The following is a 25,339-nucleotide window of genomic DNA, read 5'->3' on the forward strand; positions in this document are numbered from 1 at the left end:
CCGCCTCCCTGGCCCCGCCCCTCTGTTCCCGCCCCCCCGCGCAGCCCACCCGGCTCTGTCTCCCTGGCCCCGCCTCCCTGGCCCCGCCCTCCGGCGGAGCCCGCCTCCCTGGCCCCGCCCCTCCGGCGCAGCCCGCCTCCCCGGCCCCGCCCCTCCGGCGCAGCCCGCCTCCCCGGCCCCGCCCCTCCGGCGCAGCCCGCCTCCCTGGCCCCGCCCCTCCGGCGCAGCCCGCCTCCCTGGCCCCGCCCCTCTGTTCCCGCCCCCCCGCGCAGCCCACCCGGCTCCGTCTCCCTGGCCCCGCCTCCCTGGCCCGGGCCCCTACCCCCTTCCCATTGGTTGGGCGTCGCCCCGCCGCGTCCAATCGCAGCGTTTTGCGCCAAATTTGAATCTCTGTTTTCGTTTGAATCCGGAGACGGGGCGGGAGGCTCTCCGCGCCTGCGCCACCGACGCCGAGCGGCTTGCGGACGCGGCTGGGCGGGCTCCGGGCACCGGGGAGGGCGACGGCGGGGGAGCGGGCGGCGGCGGCGGCGGAGGGGGGCGCGCGCCCGCGGGCCGAGGCCCTGACCCTGTAGCGCGGGGCGGGCGGCGGGCGCGAGTGGACGCGGGGCGGGCTCCTACCGCGCGGACCGGGGCTGCGCCCCGAGGAGCCGAGGACGCCGGGCGGCGGGGCGGCGATTCGCCGGTGAGTGTGGGCGCCGCGGGGCGGGGGCGGGGGCCGGAGCCGCGGACTCCCCGCTGGGCAGTGCGAGGGGCGGGGCCGGCGCTGCGCTGACCCCTCGGGCTGTGCCGGGGGCGCGGACGGGAGCCGCGGGGACCCCTCGGGGCTGTGCGGGGACCGCCCGTCTGGGCCCGGCTCGGCCACGGGGTCTTGGAGGGAAGCGCAGGGGACGGGACCCTGGTGGGCGTCTTGGCCGCGGGTCCGGGGCGATGCATGCAGGAGGGCGCCGGGGGCAGCCCGGGGCCGGGCTCCCAGCTGTCAGATAAGGTGGGGGCCCGGCGACAGGGCCCCGGTGAGTTGAACCGGGAACCCCATTCGGTGCCTCACAGGGACCGCTTGGCTCGTTGCTTTCGGAGACGCACACCCTCCACCATCCCGCGTGTTGTGTGTCTGTTTTATCCAGCGCGTGTCCTGCGGGAGGAGTTGCTGCTAAGTTCGCTTCCGCCTGACCTTCCCGTGCGGCTCGGCCTCCAATTCTCCTTAGAAAATGGGTCCGACGGGCCGCCTGGTGACCATCAGACGGAGCGGGCTGGACGGCGCGCACTTCCCCCTGAGCCTGAGCACCTGCCTGTTCGGGAGGTGAGCCTGCGCCCCGGGACAGTTTGGGGTGAAAGACCCCAATATCCTCACCAGCGAATGGCCCGGCCTCGGCTCCCGGCTGTCACCTGGCCGGGCACTCCCTGTGCACTGTCCACCCCAGGGAGTGGGTTTGTTACCAAACGGAATGTCAGACAACGTTTATATTTTAGCTGGTGATTCAGGCAAGCATGCATATTAATAAAATTGCTTTGGCGCACGTCTTAGAGAAAAGCATACGTGGTTACAGTGCCCCATTCGCTTTAGAAGACAGCTGCGTCCATCTGAACAACCTGGGGCCGCCGCTGAGCAGGGGAAGGAAGGAGGTCCCTGTGGGGCTTGCTGGTCCTGGTGGGGAAATGAACTGGGAGGTGTTTTGAGAGTTTCTCTGGTTGCCATCCTGTGTCACCTGGTGGGAGGCTCATGCATCAGTGAGCAGAGGTCCCGGATGCTGTCACCCGCCCGGCCTGCACCCTCCAGTCCCCGCCAGGAAGCCTTCTGTGGCCTAAAAGGTCAGCAGCCCCTAGGCCTGTGGTCAGCAAACTGCGGCTCTCGAGCCACATGGGGCTCTGTGGCCCCTGGAGTGTGGCTCTTCCACAAAATACCACGGCCTGGGCGAGTCCATGTTGAAGAAGTGGCATTAGAAGAAGTTTAAGTTTAAAAAATGTGGCTCTCCAAAGAAATGTCGATCGTTGTGCTGTTGCTATTTGGCTCTGTGGACTGATGAGTTTGCCGACCACTGGGCTAGGCTAAGGTGATCCTAGTCGGCAGCCTCCTGCCAAAGACTTCTCAGTCCTCATGAGAGAGTCTCTCTTCCTGGAATATTCTCTCACCTAAAAGGTCAGACTACCTTCTTTGACTTAAAGCAGCCGTTCACTTTTCACAGCTTCTTTTGGAAGGAGAAAAAAAGGTTTAAAAACATGTTGGCGTTGAATGGCAGTAATTGTGGTAATTATACAGCAACGGTTAACGTTTGTAGGCAGGATTTTGCCATTTAGAAAGGACGTGGGTGGGAAGAGAGATCTTAGACTCCAGAGGTTCAAGCTGAGAACAGATGTGAGAGTCTAGAGTTGTTCAAACTCATAAACCCGCGGATGGTAACGGGGATCCCCAGCGGACCTCACCGAGGGCCTCTGCTGGGTCTCTGTGGGCTTGGGAAGTCTGTCTCTGTGCTTCCTGCCGGGTTAGCTTTTTGTGAAAAGACAAGTCAAATCTAGAAAATGGTTTTGTTGTTGTTGTTGTTGTTGTTGTTGTTGCTTGCAGGTTAGTATTTTTAGTGATAGACTTGTGCATCTGTCAATAAATGGAGTATAGCTTTAAAACAACAGTCAGAAGCTCACAAGTAATAGCATTTACTGTGTGCCGGGCAAATGCTGATGTGCATAACTCATTTTATCCTCTAAAGAACACCGTGATACAGGTGCTAATGTAATCCTGGTTTTGTTTGTAAAGAAACAGGCACAGAGAGGTGCTGGGGTAAAATACAGCACTTTTGGTGATGATTTAACCTTAAGCTATACTTAGCATTACAAGTGGACATAAACCTTTTTGTTGGGGGGGAGGGTGGAGAAGCACAGTATTAAAGCACAGTTCATTCTCCAAACTGATGTGAAATATTCCTTTAGTTGGGTCCTTTAAGCATAGATATCTTAGTAAAAGGCAAATCAACTCTATATTGTCATGTTTTCTAGTGTAATTATCTTTATCTTTACTCTAATTTTTAATGATTTAAGATAGTTGCTTATATAATATTTGTTATTTGCAAAATCTAGAGATCATTGAGGTTTACCCAGTTTATTATTTCTTTAGTAGAGGCTCTGTACCCTCTTGCAACCTGGCACCCCTGAGGGGAGGTTGGACTGCCAGTTTTGTTTTGATTCCTGCAGGCCAGGCTGAGGCACCCCACTGGGCCTCTAGTGTGCATATAAGATCTTTGGTTAATTTCTTCCAGGCCTCCCCCTTCCCTTTGAGATTCATCAGTCTGTTCCATGTTTCCATGCCTGTGCCTGAGCGTCTTCCCCCTGGTGGTCAGTGCGTGTCATAGCTACTGGTCAAGCTTAGGCATATATATATATATATATATATATATATATATATACACACACACACACACACATACATACATACATACATAGATGTCATTACATTTATAGACCAAACGTAGTCAAATGCTATTCTATTTTGATTTACATTGATGTAATTTTTTAAATGCAACAACCTAAAGAAGTCTTCCTTCTTTCCGACCAAGGGGCATTGAGTGTGACATCCGTATCCAGCTTCCTGTCGTGTCCAAACAGCACTGCAAAATTGAAGTCCGTGACCAGAAGGTTAGCGGGGCGTGGGGGTCAGTTTTAAGAAGCCTTCGCGGCAGGTGTTACCCGTGTATTCCACCTTCCCCCCCTTTTCTACTTTCAGGCAGTCTTGTTTAACTTCAGTGCCGCAAACCCAACCCAGGTGAACGGGTCTGCCATCGACGGGCCTGTGCAGCTCAAGCACGGGGACGTGATCACCGTCATTGACCGCTCCTTCAGGTCAGTGTGCCCCAGGGACCCGCCTCGCAGACCCTCTGGGGCTCTCCTCAGGGTGGGCGAGTGTCCACTGAGATGACCTTCTCCACACTGACTCCTAACCGGAAACCACGGGGGCGTGTGCGGCCGACGTCCTCCTGTTCAGGGATTTGAGAGCCCAGAATGCTGCCGAGGAGGGGTGGCCTGGTCCCACGGGAGCTTCGCTTTACCGGAAGTGTGGAGACCTTGCAAACGGTTTTTAGTTGTTTTAAACTAAAAGATATTCCTCGAGGAAGGCACAAAACAAGACAGGCGTGAACAGCCCTGTGATCGTTACATGTTTTGGGCTGAATGCCCTCCCCCTCCCACAAATTTAGGTGTCAAAGTCCTCGCCCCAGGACCTCGGAGCGTGAGGCAGGGCTTTGAAAAGGTGATTTCGTTAAAATGCAGCCTTTAGCCGAAACCAGTTTGGCTCAGTGGATAGAGCCGTTTGTCTGCGGACTGAAAGGTCCCAGGTTCGATTCGGGTCAAGGGCATGTACATTGATTGCGGGCACATCCCTGGTGGGGCGGGTGTGTAGGAGGCAGCTGGTCGATGTTTCTCTCTCATCAATGTTTGTAGCTCTCTATCCCTCTCCCTTCCTCTCTGTGAAAAATCAATAAAATATATATTTTTAAAATGCAGCCTTTAGAATAGGCCCTAATCCAGTCTGACTGGTGTCCTTAAAGCAGAGGACATGAGGACACACACAGAGAACCAGGGGGCAGGTGCTCAGAGGGAAACCGTGTGTACAGGTGGCAAAGGGAAACCATAGCAAGGCGAGGAGCAAGCCCCAGAGGAAACCAACCCTGCTGGCACCTTGACATTGGATTTCCAGCCTCCAGAACAGTGAGACAAACTGTTTAAGCCACCCAGTGAGCGGTATTTTGTTATAGAAGCCCCAGCAAACTAACCACCACCTACCGCTTACTTAGATGTCTGAAGTTCCTTCACGCAACTTCTAATCACTACTCATTTCTCTGACCACACTTTCCGATGGCATGCAAGTCTGGGGTTTTACTGCGTGAGCCTGCATCCCTGACCACTGTGGTTTTGTCTGTTTATTAAACTCCATCCATATGTAATAATGACGGACATATTTGTAACTGATTTCTTCTCTCACAGTGCAGGCATTCAGAGCATGGATGTCCTCATGAATATCCCTGAAATAATACATACAGTTACCCACACAATCTGTTCACTCTGGATGGACGGTGGAGTAACTTCACGTTTGAAATGCATCAGGGTTTGCTTTATGATTCCATAGGATTAGCTCTTACTGATCTGTGTTTGAAAGAAGGTGTGTTGACAGCTGCTGGGTGCAGTGTTCTGTCTGTGGTCTGTGCGCATTCGGTTCAGATTCTAGAATCACTGTCACCCCCTCCCCCGCCCCCCTCTCCCCCCACCCTCCCGGTTCTTAGTTACTGACACAGGCGAGTTAAGTCACACAGTGAGGGTGTTTGTTTTCCGGCTCTTGGTAGTTTCCTTTCTGTGCTTGGCGGCTCTGCTCTCTGTGTTTCAGTTCAGAATGATCTGGTGGACTAGGCTCTATCAGGCATCATGTAGACGTGTTCTGTGTCTTTAGTAGAGCTTTTGATTAGACTGCACACGACTTTTTTATATCACGTACTTCGATCTTTTCACGATCCTTAAGGGTAAGGTTGTCTCTTGGAACCAGCTGTTAGGGGCACGTTTGTTATAATCAGTTTTGTTTGTTTGTTTGTTTGTTTGTTTGTTTTTTATCGACCCTGTATCATTATAATGCGTGCTTGGTCTCTGAGAACAATGTCTGTCTGTTTTTTCTGCGTTGGCGTCGCCTCTCCAGCCCTCTTCCGGTTGCTGTTTGCAGGTGTATCTTTCCTGCCCTTTTCCTGGCTTCCTATTTGTGTCTTTGAATGGGAGTTTGTGTCTCTTAAAGAGACGTGTAGTTGGGTCACTTTTCACCCATTTTGCTGAGCGGAGCTCTGCCTTCGTTCTGGCCTGCGTTAAATACCGGCGCTGTCCGTTGTGCCTCCCCCCATCCGGGCACTTCTTTTCCTGTGCTTGTTGAGAATTTGCTTCGTTGTTAGAGGGCATGTGTATTGACTAGAGAGCTCCAGGTAGGAGGTCTTTGATGTGAAACCGAGGCCAGAATTATTTCCCCCAAAGGAGCTGCTGTTGGAGTTCACATTACTGGAGAACACTGACTACCTCCAGCAGAGAGTCGGAAACGGGTCTTAGGAAGAGGGACCCGATCCGGAGCTCTGCCCCCTGAGAAACCATCCCAGAATCCTCGCTGCTCCCCATCCCGCTCAGGTGGCATCTAAGTTTGAGTCAGGCCCTTTCCCTGGTACCCAGGTTCTGTCTGCCTTTTAGGCGGCTGTGCTGTGATGCGGTACCTGAGGTTTTGTGAGGACCACGATGCCTCTTGCTGAATATCCCTCATCTTCATGCAGCGTGCCCGCCGCTGTTCAGACACAGATGGGATAAGTGGGGGCTGGCGGGATCAGAGTGTTTTCAGGGTAGTGCATAGCTCTAGTCTCTGCAGGAAGTGACGTCACAGTGGTTCAGGCAGCGGCCGCCCCTGGCTTCCTGGTTAGCCTTTCAAGCTGTCAGTCGATGTCCATGAACATAAACTAGCATATTCTGTTCCACTGCAGTGGTTCGCACATAGCAGGTATTCAGGGAGCATGAATCCTACAGGCTGGTCAGTGTTCAATAATCATCCGGGTGCCCAACCTCAGACTCCAGTCCTGAAAGAAACTTGAGGCGACCCAGTCTAAATTTTTTTCCAGGAATAGGGTAACATCTTGAAGTTTCCTCCTTATTCCTTGGATACTAGTCAGATACTCAGGCTGCCGATCAGTAATCTGAATATGTGTCTGTCCTTCTATGCACTTCAGGTATGAAAATGACAGTCATCTGGACGGAAGCAAGTCAACTGAATTTCCAGGACAAAGATGTGAACAGGTGACCAGGGTGGGGTGGTATCAAACTTGGGGCTCTGATTCTTTTGCGTGAAGACAGGAAATCATTTATGTGCACATTGATGAACAGTTTCTCACAAGGGAGGTGACTAACCAGTTATAGCAGGAGAGTGTACCCAAGGTATTAAAACAAGGTGAACCTAGATTACTTATTTTTAATCCTCATCATCTAAGGATGTTTTTATTGATTTTTTTTTTTTTTGAGAGAGAGAAACAATTGTTTTCTTCCTGTACTTGATTGAATCTGTTTTTTATAAATTTCATGGCCTAAATCAGGGGTCCTCAAACTTTTTAAAGTGGGGGCCAGATCACGGTCCCTCAGAGAGCTGGAGGGCCGGACTATATGAACTACTAATTCCTACTGTAACACCTCGGCTGCGCTCATTGCCCAAAAAACCTGGCGGGCCGGATGTGGCCCGCGGGCCGTAGTTTGAAGACCCCTGGCCTAAATGTACAGTGTTATAAAGTGTACAGTCGTGTACAGTACGTCCTAGGCCTGCATATTCACTCACCAATCACAGTCCTGTAAGCTCTGTTCAGGGTCAGTGCCCCATATGGGTGTACCAATGGTTATCGTGCACGCCACATTATTATTATCCCCTTTCATAAATACTGCTCCACTGCATTGCAGGGGCCTGCGGTACTCAGCACAGTAGCCTGTTGTGCAGGTTTTGAACTCACAGGCTGTTCCCTATGGCCTCGCTTGCAGTAGGCTACACCGTGCAGGTGTGTGTAAGAGAACTGAAAACAAAACTGCCTCGAGATGGACTCCCCAGGTTCACGGGCGTGTGCCTGTCCGTAACCGCAGTTTCAACCTCTCCCAGGAGTAAACCTGTAGCCCAGTCACTCTGCAACTTCCTGTTCCACACCAGTCTGCCTAGTGAGGCTCCTGTGGCTCCCTTCTCTAAGGCAAGGTGACCTTGCCTGAAGCAGTCCTTCCTTCTCCTTTACTAATCTCTCCATGCCTATTGCCAAAGCCTCCGTTTGCCACAGCTCCTCTGAGATTCTATTTACTGGACGGGAAGCTGCCCGCTTCCTGAATGGGGAATCAAGCCAACCAGGCCTTCCAGCTGACTCGGTTGAACTAAGCACTGTTAGAAGTAGTGCGAGCCCCCCAAACCAGGGCTCCCGGTAGAGCACCAAGCGTACTGGGGAGCCAGGCAGCAAGGCCAATGTCTCCTCCTGCAGGAGGGTGTGCTCGCCCACGGCCTGGGAGCACCCGCGCCCCATTGCCGTATTTTTGTAATCAGCTAAGAAATACTGTGTTCTGAGCAGTAGCACCAGCGGGTCTCGGCTCTTCTCTCAGCCTCTCAAAGTCCTATACGATTTGTTAGGCAAAGCCAGTCAGCGATAGATAGGATGTTTTAATGAACGTGACTGTTGGTGTTGCAATAGGTACTAAATTGCTGTTCATTCTTTACCAATTCACAGAAATCTCTGAGACGGCTCTCAAGGTCTAGCTTCTCTTCCAACCCCGGTAAGTAGTGTTTCATTCCTTCCAGATCTGCCGGGTCAGTGCTCCATAGCGTAATGGTAAGGAGCGGCCACCAACATCACACACGTCCTAGGTCCAGGCTCAGGCAGACCCTGAGTTAACGTTCTTCTCCAGTGCTGTGGGGGCTTATGGGAGAAGCCATGCGTAAATAAATTGTCTTGCTCAGTTGTCTGCTGAGTTCTGAGTAGAATAATAGCGTTTTATCTCAGATTAGTTATAGGACACTAATGTGATTTACTTATTTGGATGAGATCATAATATTAGATCTGATGTAATATGTAGTATCGGAATACTGTTATTGCACATTTGGGACACTCAGTAACATGTAGTCCAGTGGTCGGCAAACTACGGCTCGCAAGCCACATGCTGCTCTTTGGCTCCTGGAGTGTGGCTCTTCCACTAAAGACCACGGCCTGGGCGAGTCTATGTTGAAGAAGTGGCATTAGAAGAAGTTTAAGTTTAAAAAAGTTGGCTCTCCAAAGAAATGTCAATCGTTGTCCTGTTGATATTTGGCTCTGTGGACTGATGAGTTTGCCGACCACTGTTGTAGGTTAAGTGAGGAGTTAGGTTATGAGACAGTTTGAAACAGTTGTGAGGTTTGCATACTGCACACGTTACCCGTTGAGAACATTGGAACTTGTTTCTTTTTCATATCTCGCTGTCAAGAGGGGAAAGTTCCAGACCTCAGCGCTGCCCGCTCCCAAGTCACTGAAGAGGGAGGCTCAGGGGGGCCCCCGGAGCGCAGGGAGCATGTCGGGGCGGCCCGCACCCCCTCTCGCGGCTCCGGAGGCCCCGCTACCAAAGGCACAGCCGATGCTGGTTCCTCGGAGCCCCCCGGAGATCACCACGGAAACGCGGCGGGGCCCCTTGCTGGGGGGTTCGGAGCGGGTTCCCGTGTGACCGCCGCGAGCTGGAATGGAGGGCAGGATCCGGAGAAGGATGGAGAGAACGAGTCTCCGTTCCGGAAGCTCTACGAGTCTATGAAGGAAGAGTTTGACGTGAAACCAGAGAAAGAGGCCGTTCCACAGAATCGCAGAAAATCGGGATCCCGGGGCCAGGGTGCATCAGAATCCGAAAGTGCGACTCAGCCCCGGGTCTCCCCCAAGGCCAGGCGGAGGTCTGGTCGGAGCAGCCAGGTGGAGGCAGAGAGAGTGGGCGAAGGACTGGCTCAGACTCCAGAGGCCACCCCGAGTCCCAGCATGCCCCCCACATTGACGCCCAAGGCCAAGACCCCCGCCCCCTGCTCACAGCAGAATTCCTCCCAGAAGCGCCGCAGCGGGGAGCTGAGTGTCACCCGTGGGGGTGGGCCTGTGAGTGTGCAGCCGAGGGAAGACCTCGGGGCAGACAGGGCCGCGTCTGCTCCCCGGAGGCTCTCAGCCAGACAGCAAACACCTACTAACGGCACAAGCGCTGGCGACCTCGGCAATCCAGCAGAAAAGGTCTCTTCCAGGAAGCGGAGAAGGAGTCTGTCTCCCACGGGCGGCGTTCTCTCCACGGGAACAGACTTCCCAAAGCAAGCCCTGCCCTCCCCGCTGCCGGTGCCCACGGAGCAGAAGGTTCCCGGCGGGGCCCTGGGCACGCCCAGGCAGCAGGGCGCCATGGCCCCCGGGTCCCCGGGCCTCAGTGCCGTGGATGTCAGCAACATTGGCGATGCCCTCAGTAAGTTCATTTCACTTTGAGTTGGTTTTCCCCCGACGTGCGCACGTGCCTAGGTTACCGGTGTCTGGGTGTGAGCTGATGACACCGCCTTTCTAAAATGACAGTGGGTGGGGCCCCAGGATTGCCTCGGGGAGTCCCCTGCAGAACTTTCCCAGCTCGTTCTACTCAGAGTGCAGGTCCCGGTGAGGCCCACGCAGGTGTCTTTTGGGGACGTTTTCTCGGGTCACTGCTAAAGCAGCCACCTCCATCAGCCCGGCGCTGCAGGGAGCGCCCCCTGTGTCAGGCTGATCCCCTTAGGAGCTGTGTCCATGCAGGGCGTCAGCGTCTTAAAGAACATCTTGGTACCGTCCAGATGAGCCAGGCATTTTGACGGTTTGGCCCTGATCTGTCGTGAACTCTAAAAACTCCGTTAGCTTTCCCGGCACCACCAGAGAGTGAAGTATTTCAGCATCAGGAATCGTTGGTTTGTCTTTAAGATCAACTGGAAACAAGGCCCAAGTACTAGGGTGGTCTTTTCATCCCCTTTCCCGTTTGTCTTCGTTCCTTTAGGTAAGGCTGAGGGGAAGCCCTTAAAGAGAAGGCGGGTCTCCTTCGGGGGCCATCTGAGACCGGAACTGTTTGATGAAAACTTACCTCCTAATACCCCTCTCAAAAGGGGAGAGACCCCGATGAAAAGACGCTCTCTGGTAGCCCACACGCCTCCCGTCCTGAAGAAAATCATCAAGGTACGTTCCGCAGCCAGCACTCGCCCTCCTGCGTGATGCTCACGCCCGGGGACCTCCTCTTTCCTAGCACTCCCACGAGTAGAATTACAATTAAACCTTTTCCTTCTAATATAAAGTAAAAATGAAAAGTCCAAATGAGCTTATTCACCTCGGTGTTGAAAACGAGCACTTGGTTCCTACCCACGGCTGGGAGGTGGCCACACACAGGTGCACAGCCTCCCGCCGGCCACTCCAGGGCCAGAGGACCACGCAGGGGTCACCATGACAACTCCGGTGAGAAAAGTCCAGGGCCATCAGGACCCATGACCACAGGGCGGCTGCTTTTTCTTTAGACGCAAAAGCCGAAAGGGAAATCTTAGGTGGCAACACACTGCGATTCTCACCATCAGCTGCTTAGAACTGTAATCAACTCACCTTCGTCACAGAGGCCGGGCTAAGGCACCTGCTGTGTGTGTCCTCCCCGTTTTACACTGGCTCCCTGTAGAGCAGCCTCCTTCCCGGCAGAGACCACAGGGGCCGCACACCGCCTGGTGCCTTCGCCCGGATTCAGGCAGAGCCCTCGGCCCTCCTCGGAGGTCCCCTCCATCTTTCCTCCTGAAACACCCCAGGGAAGGCTTGTCTGCTGCTTTTTCCCCCACCTTGCACTTGACAGTGGGTGCCATGTTTTGGTGCTTCAAGATTTAAACGGTGTCTATTCAGATCCAGTTTTATTAAAATTATTCAAGAATTTGGGAGCAGCACAAAGACTTTCCTATGAGCACTAGACGTGTTTATGCTTTTGGTTTGGGGAGTGGAGGTCCCTGTACTTGGAAACAGCGTCAGTTCTTCCTGGGCGGGGCTCCCTCAGTCGTTACAGCCGTTACAGCGGTGCAGCGTTCAGAGCAAGCTAACGGGAGCGTTTCCATCTCACCAGGAACAGCCATCGGAAAAGGGGGAACCTTCAGAAATCCGTTCGGAGGTGGCCACGCAAAACAGTCCTACGAACACGTCTCCACTTATAAATGATGCTCGCCGGCGGTCCCCCAAGCCACCTGCCTCGAGTGGCAGCAAATCTCCACATCACACGGATGCCCCTAAGAGGGGAGGCAGGCGGAGCAGCAGCGGGCCCGCCAGGAGGGCCTCCGTGGACCGGAGCCAGCGCGGAATCCTGCAGACCATCCACTCCCGGCGCAGGAGCGGGGCCTCGGAAGCCAACCTGATGGGTGAGTGCTGTGGGAACATGTGTTTCGGGGTGAATTTTCTCACCGCTGCCGCCAGTGCTGGGAAGTTTCACCCCCGTTTCCTTCCGCCAGTGTCAAGGTCGTGGGCAGATGTGGTGAAGCTTAGTGCCAAGCAAACACAAACTAAAGTCGTGAGACATGGTCCCCCAAGACCTGGTCCCCCAAGACCGCCGAGCAAAAGGCAGAGAAGAGTTAACACCCCAAAGGTATGTGTCCACGGTGTGTGGCTGCTACCCGTCATGCTATCCAGGCACCTTCCGTGTGGCCGCGCTCTGACACATTGCGCTCTCTCGCCCGTTTTCCAGAAGCCTCTGGCCAGCGTTCGCAACGAGTTCAGCACCGGCCACGCCGCCTCTCCCTGCACCATCGTGATCGGGAGAGCTCACATCGAAAAGGTCAGCGCGCCTGCTCGGCCCTACAGGATGCTGAACAACTTCGTGATCAACAAAAAAATCGACTTCAATGAAGATCTTTCAGGTAAGATCCTAGGCCTGGCTCTTTTACCCACAGGCCTCCGCTCTGGGAGGACCTGGGTGGGTGTCTGTCTGCAGAGAGGGGGCCAGGAGACCAAACAATCCTGTCAGTGACTGGGCCCCGGCACTCGGGCCTGTGTCCTGCCTGAGGCAGGCATGCGGGGTGGATGCACACGTGCACCTCTGAGAGCAGCACGGGTGTAAGAACACCGGAAGCTGCTCTCCGGGGAGAAGGCGGCTTGCTCTGATCAGCGCCCCTTCCCTGCACTGGTGCGAAGCAGTTTCCCCAGAGCTGGAGCAACGGGTGGGAGCAGTGTTTTGCTTCAAGAGTTTCTCCAAGAGTTTTCATGTAGCTTAACCTGTTTCACGAATCAAAGGGCTGGGAAGAAGTTTTCTTTAGGCATGAATAATGTTGAGCCAATGTTGCCATTCTCATTAGAAGAATCCTTATGATTGTAGTAGATATGAACGATGGCCAGACCCAGGGTTAGGGTTTCATGCCACCACACTGGGCCAGCGGAGGGAGATGAGACTTTAGCCTGGCAGGTGGGCTCTTTTTTTTTATTTCAGGGCAGGTTGTGCCATCGAAGAGCTGTCCTCTGAAAAGATGGGGATGCTGCTACCTGACAGTACTAAAAATGGGCAGTGCTACGTCGTTTTTAAAATTGGGGGATGTTTCGCTTGTACTTAGTATCCAGAGCTGCATAGCCTCAGACGGCACAAGGCCACTGGGTCTCTGGTGCCGTGAGGGCAGCCTCCAGCCTCTGGCCAGTGCCCACAACTGGAGACTGAGACAACTTCCTTTGCTTGTTTTTCTTTCCAAAGGAAAGGCAAAGACGAGGGAGCACCTCTAAGATGTTAACGCCCCATCACTGCCCCCTTTTAACAGAATGAGTCTATTATTCCGAATGTAGCTCCTTCACCCAAGACCCTCTCCCAGGGATTCCAAGGTGTGATTCCTCGGTTGTATGCGGGGACTGACACGGCTGTTTGTATATAAGAGTGATCTGTTCGTTGTTTTTTCCCACTATTTCCATTTAACAGGGTTAACTGAGATGTTCAAGACCCCAGCAAAAGAGAAGCCACAAACAATGAACCTAGGTCCCACCACTTTTTCAAATTCCGAGGACTCGCTTGGGAAAAAGTTTCAAGTACTTAATTCAGAAGACAAACCTCTGCCGTGCACCCCAGAAAAGTTTGGTGGGTTTACTATTTTTCCCCTAACTCTTTTGATGTCTTCAATAGAACTGTAGATGGGGCTGTTGTGTTTTGTAACAGATACTGCATCATTTCTCTACAATAGGTACTGGTGATAAGATACGGTTTCCAGCTTCTCTGTCCTATTGCTTTTAGGGAAAATCCCTATCAGCGGTTGAACCCGCACTGGCATTCAATGACTTGAGTGAAAAGGATTATTGTCTTTCATAATCAAACTACTTTTGCCTTCTTTATTATAAGTAAAGAGGGCGAGAGGCAGAAAAGTGTAATCTCTCTCAGCATACTTATATGTAAATTACTCAAACTCAGAATGATTGCAAATTGTCCAAGTGTGAGTGTGACATGGGAACTGTGAGTCTGTCTTACTCTTGTTTGGAACCACGTTGTATTTTAGAGTGAGCTAATTTGCTATATTGAACATGCTTCCCATAGGATAAGAGTAGATGTTTCCAATGTAATGTGGACAATCAGTGAATGTATAAGCCATATTATTGCATTGGTGGTTCAGAAAGGAAATAGCTTGCCGAAACCAGTTTGGCTCAGTGGATAGAGCTTCGGCCTGCGGACTCAAGGGTCCCGGGTTCGATTCCGGTCAAGGGCATGTATCTTGGTTGCAGGCACATCCCCAGTAGGGGGTGTGCAAGAGGCAACTGATCGATGATTCATCTCTCGTCAATGTTTCTAACTCTATCTCTCTCTCTTCCTCTCTGTAAAACATCAATAAAATATATTTAAAAAAAAAAAAAAGAAGAAGAAGAAGAAAGGAAATAGCTGTTTCTCATGTTTAAAGAAAACAGGTCACTGAGACATGGCGTGGCAGCCTTTAGGAGACCCTGCTTTTTTGTCCTTGATCTAATCCCTGTGGATTCTAACCACCACCTATGTATGAGCCCACTGTATAGCACCAAATGCCCTTATTCTTAAATGTGCATGGTTCAAATGTCAGACAAGTGTATAGCCACATAAGCAGATTCATATTATTAGTAAAGTGGAGAGGGGGGTGATTATGGCCTCTTACACAATACTTCATGAGGATAAAATACCAAATTGGTTATAACACAATGAAGAAAATGTATTTATTGTGCTTTTTTTTTTTTTTCCTTATAGGAGAAAAGGATCCGAATGCACCAGAAGAACTATGGGATAAACAGTCTTCAAGCCCAGCCTTTACACAACAGTATGTTACAGTAAATGGAAATATGAAAACCCCACAATCGGAGACAGAGCTTCCGAAGGCAGCATCCAGTACAAACAAATTCAGGAGGTCCGTGGAGCTCAGAAATATACAGGTGACAAGTGCAGAATGTGGAAAGGATGACAAAGAAGTCGACACTGTTCAGAACATTTTGGGAAGATGCCTGAGAAAATCATCAGTACAAACACAGCTACCAGAGGGAGAGATGAAGGAAAGGGAAAGATCCTTTGGAACATGTAATAAAAACAATGAACCAAGAGAAAATTCTGAAAAACCGATCACTGGGAGGAGATCAAGAAGATCATCAGAGCTGAAATGCACACCAAGAGCAGGCCTGATCCTCATCCAGACATTGCAAGAGACAGAATCTAAGGAAGACCTGGAGGGCAGCCACAGTTTCCTCCAAAACTCAAGCCGTGCTGAGGAACCAGTGGGTACGGAAACCAAAACCTTATTGATGCACTGCAAATCCCCAGCACCAGTCAGCACACCCACCAAGGTGAACACACGCATCAAGACTCCTTCCCAGAGAGCGAATGTAGAAGATCTCTCAGACCTCAGGAAGCCCACACGAACCCCAGGGGACATAGCAGATACACAAAAAGAACCAGCAGGTGGTGCCAAAAGCATGAAAGAATTTAAGGAAGCTCCAGACCAGAAATTGGATTCATCAGAAAATGTAACTGGAAGCAGGAGGAGGTCGAGAACACCCAGGAGGAAGGCCCAACCCATAGAAGACCTGACGGGCTTCAGAGAGCTCTTCCAAACACCAAGTCACATTGTGGAAACAGTGACTCATGACAAAACACCCTGCAAATCTCCAAAACCAGAACCAGGCAGCACTCCCACCAGCACCAAGAGACGTTTCAGGTCACCTGTGGGGAAAGTCGACATGGAGGAAGAGCTCTCAGCACTCAGGAAGCCAACACCAAGGCCAGGGGAAACCACACATTCATGTCGAGCACCAATAAATGATGATAAAGATATCAAAGCAGTTAAAGAAACTCCAAAGCAGAAACTGGACTCGGCAGGCAATATAACTGGGAGCAGAAGGTCAAGAACACCCATTGGGAAGGTTCAACCCGTTGAAGACTTGGTTGGCTTCAGAGAGCTTTTCCAAACATCAGATCATACGATGGAATCATTGGCTGAGGACAAAACCAGCAAAACACCCTCCAGATCTCCAAAACCAGAACCACTCAGCACGCCAACCAGCACGAGACGTTTCAGGACACCTGTGGGGAAAGTGGACATGGAGGATGAAAGTGCTGAATTCTTTAAGGAAACTCCAGAACAGAAACTGGGTTCTGCAAAATATGCAACTGGGAGCAGGAGGAGATCGAGAACACCCAGGAGGAAGGTCCAACCCATAGAAGACCTGGCTGGCTTCAAAGAGCTCTTCCAAACACCAAATCATATCATAGGAACAGTGACTGACGATAAAATAACTAAAACATTGTGCAAATCTCCAAAGTCAGAACCAGTCAGCACACCAACCAGCTCAAAGAGACATTCCAGGACACCTCTGGGGAAAGTGGACATGCAGGAAGCACTCTCAGCTCTCAGGAAGCCAACACCGAGACCAGGGGAAAGCACACACGCACACAGGGCACCAGAAAGTGATGATAAAAGTGCCAAGTTCTTTGAGGAAATTCTAAACCAGGAACTGGACTCAGCAGAAAATGTAACTGGGAGCAGGAGGAGGTCAAGAACACCCAGGAGGAAGGTCCAACCCATAGAAGACTTGGTTGGCTTCAAAGAACTCTTCCAAACACCAATTCACATTGCAGAAACAGTGACTGATGACAAAACCAAAACACCCTGTAACTCTCCACAACCAGAACCAGTCAGCACTCCCACCAGCATGACAAGAAGACTCAGAACCCCTGTGGGGAAAATGGATGTGGAGGAAGAGCTCTCAGCTCTCAGGAAGCCAACACCGGGGGAAACCACACACTCCCACAGAGAACCAGAAGGTGATGATAAAGATATCACAGCATTTAAGGAAACTCCAGAACAGAAACTGGATTCTGCAAAATATGTAACTGGAAGCGGGAGGAGATCGAGAACACCCAGCAGGAAGGTCCAACCCATGGAAGACCTGGTTGGCTTCAAAGAGCTCTTTCAAACACCAGATCACATCCTAGAAACAGTGACTGACGATAAAATAACTAAAACATCGTTCAAATCTCCAAAGTCAGAACCAGTCAGCACACCAACCAGCTCAAAGAGGTGTTTCAGGACACCTCTGGGGAAAGTGGACGTGCAGGAAGCGCTCTCAGCACTCAGGAAGCCAACACCGAGACCGGGGGAAAGCACACACGCACACAGGGCACCAGAAAGTGATGATAAAAGCACTGAGTTACTCATGGAAACTCCGAAGCAGGAACTGGACTCAGTAGAAAAGGTAACTAGAAGCAGGAGGAGGTCAAAAACACCCAAGAGGAAGGTCCAACCCACGGAAGACTTGGTTGGCTTCAAAGAGCTCTTCCAAACACCAAATCATATCATAGGAACAGTGACTGATGATAAAATAATTAAAACATCATGCAAATCTCCAAAATCAGAACTAATCAGCACACCAACCAGCTCAAAGAGACGTTCCAGGACACCTCTGGGGAAAGTGGACGTGCAGGAAGTACTCTCAGCACTCAGGAAGCCAACACCGAGACCGGGGGAAAGCACACACTCCCACAGAGAACCAGAAGGTGATGATAAAGGTATCACAGCATTTAAGGAAACTCCACAACAGAAACCAGACTCAGCAGAAAATGTAACTGGAAGCAGAAGGAGGTCAAGAACACCCAGGAGGAAGGTCCAACCCATAGAAGACCTGGTTGGCTTCAAAGAGCTCTTCCAAACACCAGATCACACAGTAGAACCAATGACTGATGACAAAACCAAAACACCCTGTAACTCTCCACAACCAGAACCAGTCAGCACTCCCACCAGCATGACAAGACGACTCCGGATCCCTGTGGGGAAAATGGATGTGGAGGAAGAGCTCTCAGCTCTCAGGAAGCCAACACCGGGGGAAACCACACACTCCCACAGAGAACCAGAAGGTGATAAAGGTATCACAGCATTTAAGGAAGCTCCAGAACAGAAACCAGACTCGGCAGAAAATATAATTAGGAGCAGGAGGAGGTCAAGAACACCCAAGAGAAAGGTTCAACCCATAGAAGACTTGGTTGGTTTCAAGGAGCTCTTCCAAACACCAGATCACATCATGGAATCATCGGCCGATGACAAAACCACCAAAATACCTTGCAAATCTCAAAACCCAGAACCAGTCATCATGCTACCAGGCAGAAACAGACGTGTGAAGGCACCTCAAGGCAAAGTGGTTGTAGAAGATGAGCTCCCGGCACTCAGAAGGCCCACACGCACACTGGGGAAAGCCACAAGGTCCCACAGAGCTCCAGAGGCTGCTGCTGAAGAGACCAAAGTGTTGGGGGAGATCCCAGAAGAGAAATCAGATCTTGCAGAAAATGTAACTGGAAGCAAGAGGAGGCCAAGAACACGTAAGGAAAAGGCCCAGCCCATGGGAGACCTGGCCGGCCTCAAAGACGAACCAGAGACTCTTGTCAAAACCACCGAAGTGCCCTCCGAAGCTCCACAGGCAGAAGCAGTCCTGCCAGCGCGCAGGACGAGGCAGGTCAGGGCGCCTCCCAGGAAGGCGGAAGAGGAGGAAGAGCTCTCGGCTCCCAAGAAGCCCACACGGACATCGGCGAGAGCCACGAGGTCCCACAGAGCTCCAGAGGCTGCTGATGAAGATACCAAATTGTTGGAGGAAATTCCAGAAGAGAAATCGGATCCTACAGAAAATGTAACTGGAGGCAAGAGGAGGCCCAGGGCGCGTAAGGAAAAGGCCCAGCCCCTAGAAAACCTGGCCGGCCTCAAAGAGCCCCTCCACACATCATGTAACACAGAAGAACCAGAGACTCCTGTCCAAACCACCGAAGTGCCCTCCGAAGCTCCACAGCCAGCAGCAGTCCTGCCAGCGCGCAGGACGAGGCAGGTCAGGGCACCGCCCAGGAAGGTGGACAAAGAGGAAAAGCTCTCGGCTCCCAAGAAGCCCACACGGACATCGGCGAGAGCCACGAGGTCCCACAGAGCTCCAGAGGCTGCTGATGAAGATATCAAACTGTTGAAAGAAATTCCAGAAGAGAAATCGGATCCTGCAGAAAATGCAGCTGGAAACAAGAGGAGGCCACGGGCGCGTAAGGAAAAGACCCAGCCCCCAGAAGACATGGCCGGCCTCAAAGACGAACCAGAGACTGCTGTCCAAACCACTGAGGTGCCCTCCAAGTCTCCGCAGCCAGAGGCAGTCCTGCCAGCGCGCAGGCAGAGGCCGCCCAGGGCGCCGCTCAGGAAGGCCGACACGGAGGAAGAGCCCTCCGCACCCCGGACATCAGGGAAAACCACGCGGTCCCGCAGAGAACCCGCAGACGTCACAGTGTTCGAGGAGTCTCCAAGGCAGGAACCGGGTCCTGCGGCAGACACGGCGGGCGGCAAACGCCAGCCGAGATCACGGAAGGGAAGGGCCCAGCCCCCGGAAGGCCCAGCCCGCCGCCAACCGCTCCCGCAAAGCCCCGTTCAAGACGAGGAACCAGACGTAGGAACTGAGCACAAACCTGCCAAACCCAGAAGAGTCCTCTGGGCCCCGGACGTGAAGCCCGTGGAAGGCCAGGCGGGCCGCGGAGACCCCGGAACACCCCCAGGGGGGGTCAGCGTTCCCCTGGCCCCCAAGAGGAAGCGTGGAGATGGAAGTCCCACTAGAACGAGGGGGCTGCGCACCAGCGCACGAGCACAGGACCCAGCGGAGGAGAAGCCAGCACCAAAGCGGCAGCGGACGGCTCCCCAGGAGCGGCGAGAGCCGCCGGAACCCCTGGGCGGGAAGAGGAGGCGGGGAGCTGTGGCAGACGGCACGGAAGACATGCCCGGCGAGGACCTGGGAACGAAGACGAGGGCCAGGAGAGCGCCGGTGGCCACCTCCCCAGGCAAGGTGAGGATGGGCTGCACTGTGATTGGTGGCTGCTCCGGGGTGCAGGGGGAGGGGGGCGTTCTCCATCTCCGCATCATTGGTAGATCGTAAGGAACCTGAACTGATGTGGGTGCTCCTTTCCGAAGGGGTCTGCCCTCCGTGCTGAGTCCCTGCGGGCCCAGCCCAGAATCCTTTGGGCTTCTCTAGAGATACCAGGCTGATTTGGGAGAAACAGAGCTAAAATGACCACTGCAGATTTTGACACAATTTTCTCAGGAACTGAATGAGTTGTGTTCATCCTCAAAGAGTAGAGAGAGAGCCCTGGCCGGTTTGGCTCAGTGGATAGAGCATCAGCCTGCGGACTAAAGGGTCCCGGGTTCAATTCCCGGTCAAGAGCATGTACATCTCCCTTAGGGGGTGTGCAGGAGGCAGCTGATCAATCTTTCTCTCTCATCGATGTTTCTAACTCTCTATCCCTCTCCCTTCCTCTCTGTAAAAAAATCAATATATTAAGAAAACAAAAAGAAGGGGTGTAGAGAGAAGGGAACAGAGCAGCCTGTTCAGAACCCAGAGCGCTCACTCCCCGGGGAGAGGAGGGTGGGAACGTCAGGAGCCGGTCTCCCGGCTCTGGGTTGGCAGTCCGTGAAGCCGGGGGAGTCCACTCACTGCCCGAGTCAGAGGCGTCTTCCTGGGATGCCCTGTGACGCTTGTCCCAGGCTTCGCATGTATGAACTGACGGAGCTGCCCACCGCTCCCTTCGAATGGGCTGCTAGAGGCGGCGACTTCTTCAGAGGAGGAGTGGCTGTCTGAGGTGACTGCACTTTAGAAGGTGAACCGTGTAAAACGTTCAGATGAGTCTCCCTCTGCGTTGTTTGGAGTTTTTTTCTCCGTGTTGGGTTTTCAGATTGGCATCATGCGTTCCCGGCATTTTGTGTGTGTCTTTTTAGGGAGTGCCCCTGCGTTCCAGACTCCCAGCCAAAACCAGCAGCGCTGAGCACACGCCTGGCGTTCCGGGAACAGCAGGAGCGGGGAAGACCAAGAGGAGTGGGCGGAAGCCCGCACCCGCCTCCGCGGAGGCGAAGAGCCACAGCCCAGAGGACGGAGCCGGGAGCTCTGTGCCCGGGGACGGGGTCCGTGAGAGGAGAGCGTGCCCGAAGCCCGGGAGACGGGGGAGGGCACCCGAGCCCAGCGCGGCCCGAGAGAAGGCCCCCGGGGAGACTCCGGAAGAGACGGAAGGAGCCCGGCCTGCAGGCCTCACCCAGCGGAGGGCCAGGAAGGTGACGGTCCCTCCCACCGGGGACACGGCGGAGAGTCAGCCCAAACCGAGAGCCACACGGAGCGCCAAGAGGCCTGCGGGAGAGGCGAGGCAGGCAAGTCGTTTACCGTTTCACTTTTTAAACGATTTTACTTTATTACTGTCTTTTAATAGTTTTCTTTTTGTTGTTGTTTTTAATCCTCACTCCAGGATGTTTTTCCCATTGATTTTTCAAAGAGTGGAAAGAGTTGGAGGAGAGAGAGAAACATGGGTGTGAGAGAGGCAACATTGATTGGTTACCTCCAGCACGTGCCCCAGCCAGGGCGAGGATAGAACCTGCAGCCCAGGTCCATGCCCTTACCTGGAATCGAACCCACAACCCTTCCGTGAGCAGCCTGGTGCTCTAAGCATGAGCCATGCCGGCCGGGGCACTGTTTCGCTTTTGAACGAGCACAGAAAGCTCCTGCAGCAAAAGCAGACGCACACGCTGCTGTGATCGCAGGCTCCCAGGCCCACAGCACAGAAGTGCGGGCGCAAAGCAGCGTCTGTCTCTGTGGCCGTGGTCAGTGCTGTCGGTCCTGGAGTTCCTGTGTCCGCAGCGAATTCACGTTCTGAAGTCCTGGGTCAGGAGCGGGACCTTATCCGGCTAGTGCCTCCCGCGGCTCCCTGCACACCTGGTGCTGACATCACCGGTGGTCTCCAGGCTCCCGAGGTCAGGGACTCGCCAAGGCTCAGAGGGGGCCCTGTGTGGTCCCCCAGGGGTTCCTTTGGAAAGCTAGAATGATCACATGGGTGTGTCCCCAAGGCACCTCTCCTCTCAGGAGTCCCGGTCAGTAAGGAGGGCAGGCGCCACCTAAGTTAATGGACGGTGAGTGTCCACAGCCTTCAGTCTCGCAGGCCGAGAGCTGTCCGCACTGGATTAAACCCACCAAGCAGGATTGCACCCGGTCAGCATTCCTCTGGGGCCGTGGTCTGCAAACTGCAGCTGGAGAGCCACCTGTGGCTCTTTGGCCCCTTGAGTGTGGCTTTTCCACAAAATACCACGGCCTGGGCGAGTCTATGTTGAAGAAATGGTGTTAGAAGAAGTTTACGTTTAAAAAATGTGGCTCTCAAATTTCAATCGTTGTCCTGTTGATATTTGGCTCTGTTGACGAATGAGTTTGCAGACCATTGCTCCAGGAAGTCCTCCAATTTGCTGGGTTCAAAGAACAGGCTGAGAGGCCCCCTTTCTATGAGGGGGACACGTCTGCTTCCCAGGATGCAGTTAGAGACCGGGCGGTGTCAGCGGGAACCTCCTGCTTGACCAGAGGCTGTCTGGTGCCCGCTGCAAAGGCCCTGTCCACCCACGTCCAGGATGGCATCCAATGCCCCTGCCCCTTAGAGTCACGAGGGAACAGACACAGAACAGCTGATGTCAGCAGAGACTCAGAGACGGATCCGATCACAGTTGTTTTATGGAAAATAATACAATAATCACTGATAATACAAGCGTGCGCCTTGTTTCCCGTACTCACTGCTGCAAACCTGCATTTTGCCCCCGACCCTGGATTTTAAAACTCGTCTCCAACCTCTGGAAAGGGTCAGGGGGTGGGGGGAAGACTCATAGAGCCGAGCTGGGTACAAAGTCCTCGCTTTAAGTGACTCCAGTTGCATTTTCTTCCCAAACAGGAAGACGACGACACGGCCGTCAAGAAGATAAGGACCCGCAGTCGCCGGGGCCGTGAAGATGTTTAGCTCAGACGTTGCGGTGGGGGGTGGGGGGTGGGGGGGGGGAGGGTAGGAATGTAGTTTAGTGATAAGTTCTAGAACAATGTCTGCTGTGAATTTAAAAGTGGGTTCTGTAAATAATGCTCTCCGGGTGTGTAAGGGAAGAAAGCTTTTAAAATTTTTCTGATTCTCCATCGTCTATTCAAAAACCCTGCGAGGAGTTATGAAAGAGGGACTCCTGGGTCCCCAGAAATAGCAATTTGAGGGGGGGTGGGGGGGAGGGGAGTTTGAGCCAAGCTGTCCTCTCCAGCTTTGCCAATGCAGCCCTGGAACCGGCCTCCGGGTCAGCGTGCTCCTGGGCTCAGCACTTGTGTTGTAAATGCTTCTGTGTTTGTCTGTGTCCACTCAGGACCCCAAAGGCAGGGCCCTCGGGAGGCGAGAGGAAGGGACAGTGCAGAATCCCGGTGCTCACAGGTCTGTCCTCACAGTGCGAGGCTGTGGTCCCTGTGCCGGGGCTGTCTGCACAGGACAGGCTGGTCCGGGACTCCAGTCACTCAGGGAATGAACGTGACCCCGAGGACAGCCTGTGACCGCCCCCCTCTTCGGGTTCAGGAATCAGGACATCGAGGGGCTGACCGGAGGCGTGCCTTTTTCATCTGATATTTGCCTAAATCGACTGCGCTCATCTGAGAAGGCCCCGTCCACCCTCCCGTCGGCCAGGGGCTCGTTCTCAGTGCCAACACCCTCTTAGCTCTGGTGTCAGACTCCTAGACGAAACGACCGAGCCGAGCAGACCTGAGAGTCTCACGTCAGCAGAAAAGGTTACAGTTTTCTGCTGGCCCTGGTCCCATCTGTGCTTTTTCTGGCTGCACCTGTCGGCCTACTGGGTGCTGCCCTGCACCCACCGGGGACAGGAAGCAACATGAGCCCCAAACGCAAGGCCATTTCTGAGGGTGGCAGGCACCAGGGCCCCTCCCCAAGGGCCCAGCTCTCAGTCGAGGCCATACCTCCCAGTTGCATGTCCAGCCCAGACTTCCTTCTGTTTCAGGCCTAGACATGCATCTAACTGCTGGCATCTCTGTTTTTATGTTCCTCTGTGTCCTCCTGTCCCTCTGTGTTCTCTAGTCAGAAAATAGCACATCTGTCCAGTCACCTGTGTGGACATCCCCCCAGTTCCCCAGCCTTGCCAGGCTGAGGTAAGGATGGAAGACGAGGTGGCTGTCCCCAGGCGTGAGTGTAAGGGCATGCCTGTCTGTGCCCTCCTGTCCTCTGTGTCTGGCATGGAGCCAGGTTCTTATAAAAATAAACTTTTGTTAATGAATTGAGGCGTCTGTCTCTGTCATGCTTTTGGTGCTGCCGTGGTGCGGTGGTGGGCGGAGTTCAGGCCCTAAGGGAGGGAAGGTTGAGGAAAGGCAGGGGAGGGCGCCTGGAAGAGGAGGGACATCGTGCAAGCAGAAAGGACAGCCCTAGCTGGTTTGGCTCAGCGGACAGAGCATCGGCCTGTGGATTGAAGGGTCCCGGGTTCAATTCCTGTCAAGGGCACATGTCCAGGTTGCAGGCTCCATCCCCAGTAGGTGGCATGCAGGAAGCAGTTGATCAATGATTCTCATCATGGATGTTTCAATCTCTCCCTCTCCCTGAATGAAATCAATAAAAATATGTTTTAAATAAATAAAGAGAAAAAAATAAGAAAGGACAGTATCGGGCCTCATCAGAAAGGGGCTTGACTGGAAGGTGTGAATCATAAATGTGAATTCAGGGAGGCCACGTTCAAGAAAATGGAAAATAATAACAGGACTTTTCTTTGATTAGGTGGTTCATGAGCTCGCATATAGAAAGTTTCAATTAGCTGTGTGCCTTGGGAATGGAATATACTGATTGATGAAGAAAACAGTAATTAACAAAAAATTAAACATGGGACTGCTACTTGACCCAGTGATCCCACTTGTAGGAATACATCCTAAGAAACCCAAAACACCAATCAGAAAGAATGTATGTACCCCTATGTTCATGGCACAATTTACAATAGCTAAAGTCTGGAAACAGCCCAAATGCCCATCAACAGACAAGTAGATTAAAAAAAAAAAAAAAAAGCTGGTACATTTACACCATGGAATACTATGCAGCTGTAAAAAAAAAAAAAAGAGATCTTTTTACCCTTTGAGACACAATGGAGGGACCTGGAGAGTATTATGCCAAGTAAAATAAGCCAATTTAGAAAATCAAGTACCACAGGATCTTACTCATGTGGAATCTAAAAGACTACAATGAACCATTGAGCAAAACAGATCCAGGGACATAGCAGCATGGAAGGTAATAAATCTCAGGGAAGGTGGGGATGGGTGGGAAGAAAATTAACCAAGTAACTTAGGTGCATAAATGCCTAACCCATGGATATGGCAGAGTGTGCGGGGGTGGGGTGGAGGGTGTCAATGGGGGGGAAAAAGGATGTCTGTAATACTTTCAACAATAAAGATAAATTTAAAGACAACCCTTTCGGGTTTAATTCTGACCACAAATCTCACGGAAATAAATGAGCCCACTTTCCCACCTTCATAAGCACAGTATTTCCAGAGTGTAGCCAGCCAGGGTTGTGGGT

At 52.8% G+C, this 25,339-nt stretch overlaps 1 protein-coding gene across 2 annotated transcripts; it reads left to right on the top strand.

The window, feature by feature from the left end:
- Window positions 1–490: 490 nt before the first annotated feature.
- MKI67 (marker of proliferation Ki-67) lies at window positions 491–24,061 on the top strand. 2 transcript variants are annotated; one of them, XM_084904412.1, is made up of 16 exons: window positions 491–682; window positions 1,122–1,297; window positions 3,543–3,621; window positions 3,710–3,825; window positions 6,723–6,789; window positions 8,238–8,283; window positions 8,968–9,870; window positions 9,913–9,960; window positions 10,510–10,685; window positions 11,599–11,887; window positions 11,978–12,111; window positions 12,211–12,382; window positions 13,423–13,578; window positions 14,704–19,799; window positions 20,726–21,152; window positions 22,706–24,061. In XM_084904412.1, the coding sequence occupies exons 2-16, from the start codon at window positions 1,206–1,208 to the stop codon at window positions 22,765–22,767; spliced, it is 7,863 nt and encodes a 2,620-aa protein (XP_084760538.1). In that variant the 5' UTR covers window positions 491–682; window positions 1,122–1,205; the 3' UTR covers window positions 22,768–24,061. The 2 variants fall into 2 exon arrangements, with proteins under 2 accessions (XP_084760538.1, XP_084760537.1); XM_084904411.1 differs by having other exon boundaries at window positions 8,968–9,960.
- The last annotated feature ends 1,278 nt before the right edge of the window (window positions 24,062–25,339 follow it).

Source organism: Pipistrellus hanaki (genome assembly GCF_964339955.1).
Source record: "Pipistrellus hanaki genome assembly, chromosome: 14".
NCBI lineage: Eukaryota > Metazoa > Chordata > Mammalia > Chiroptera > Vespertilionidae > Pipistrellus > Pipistrellus hanaki.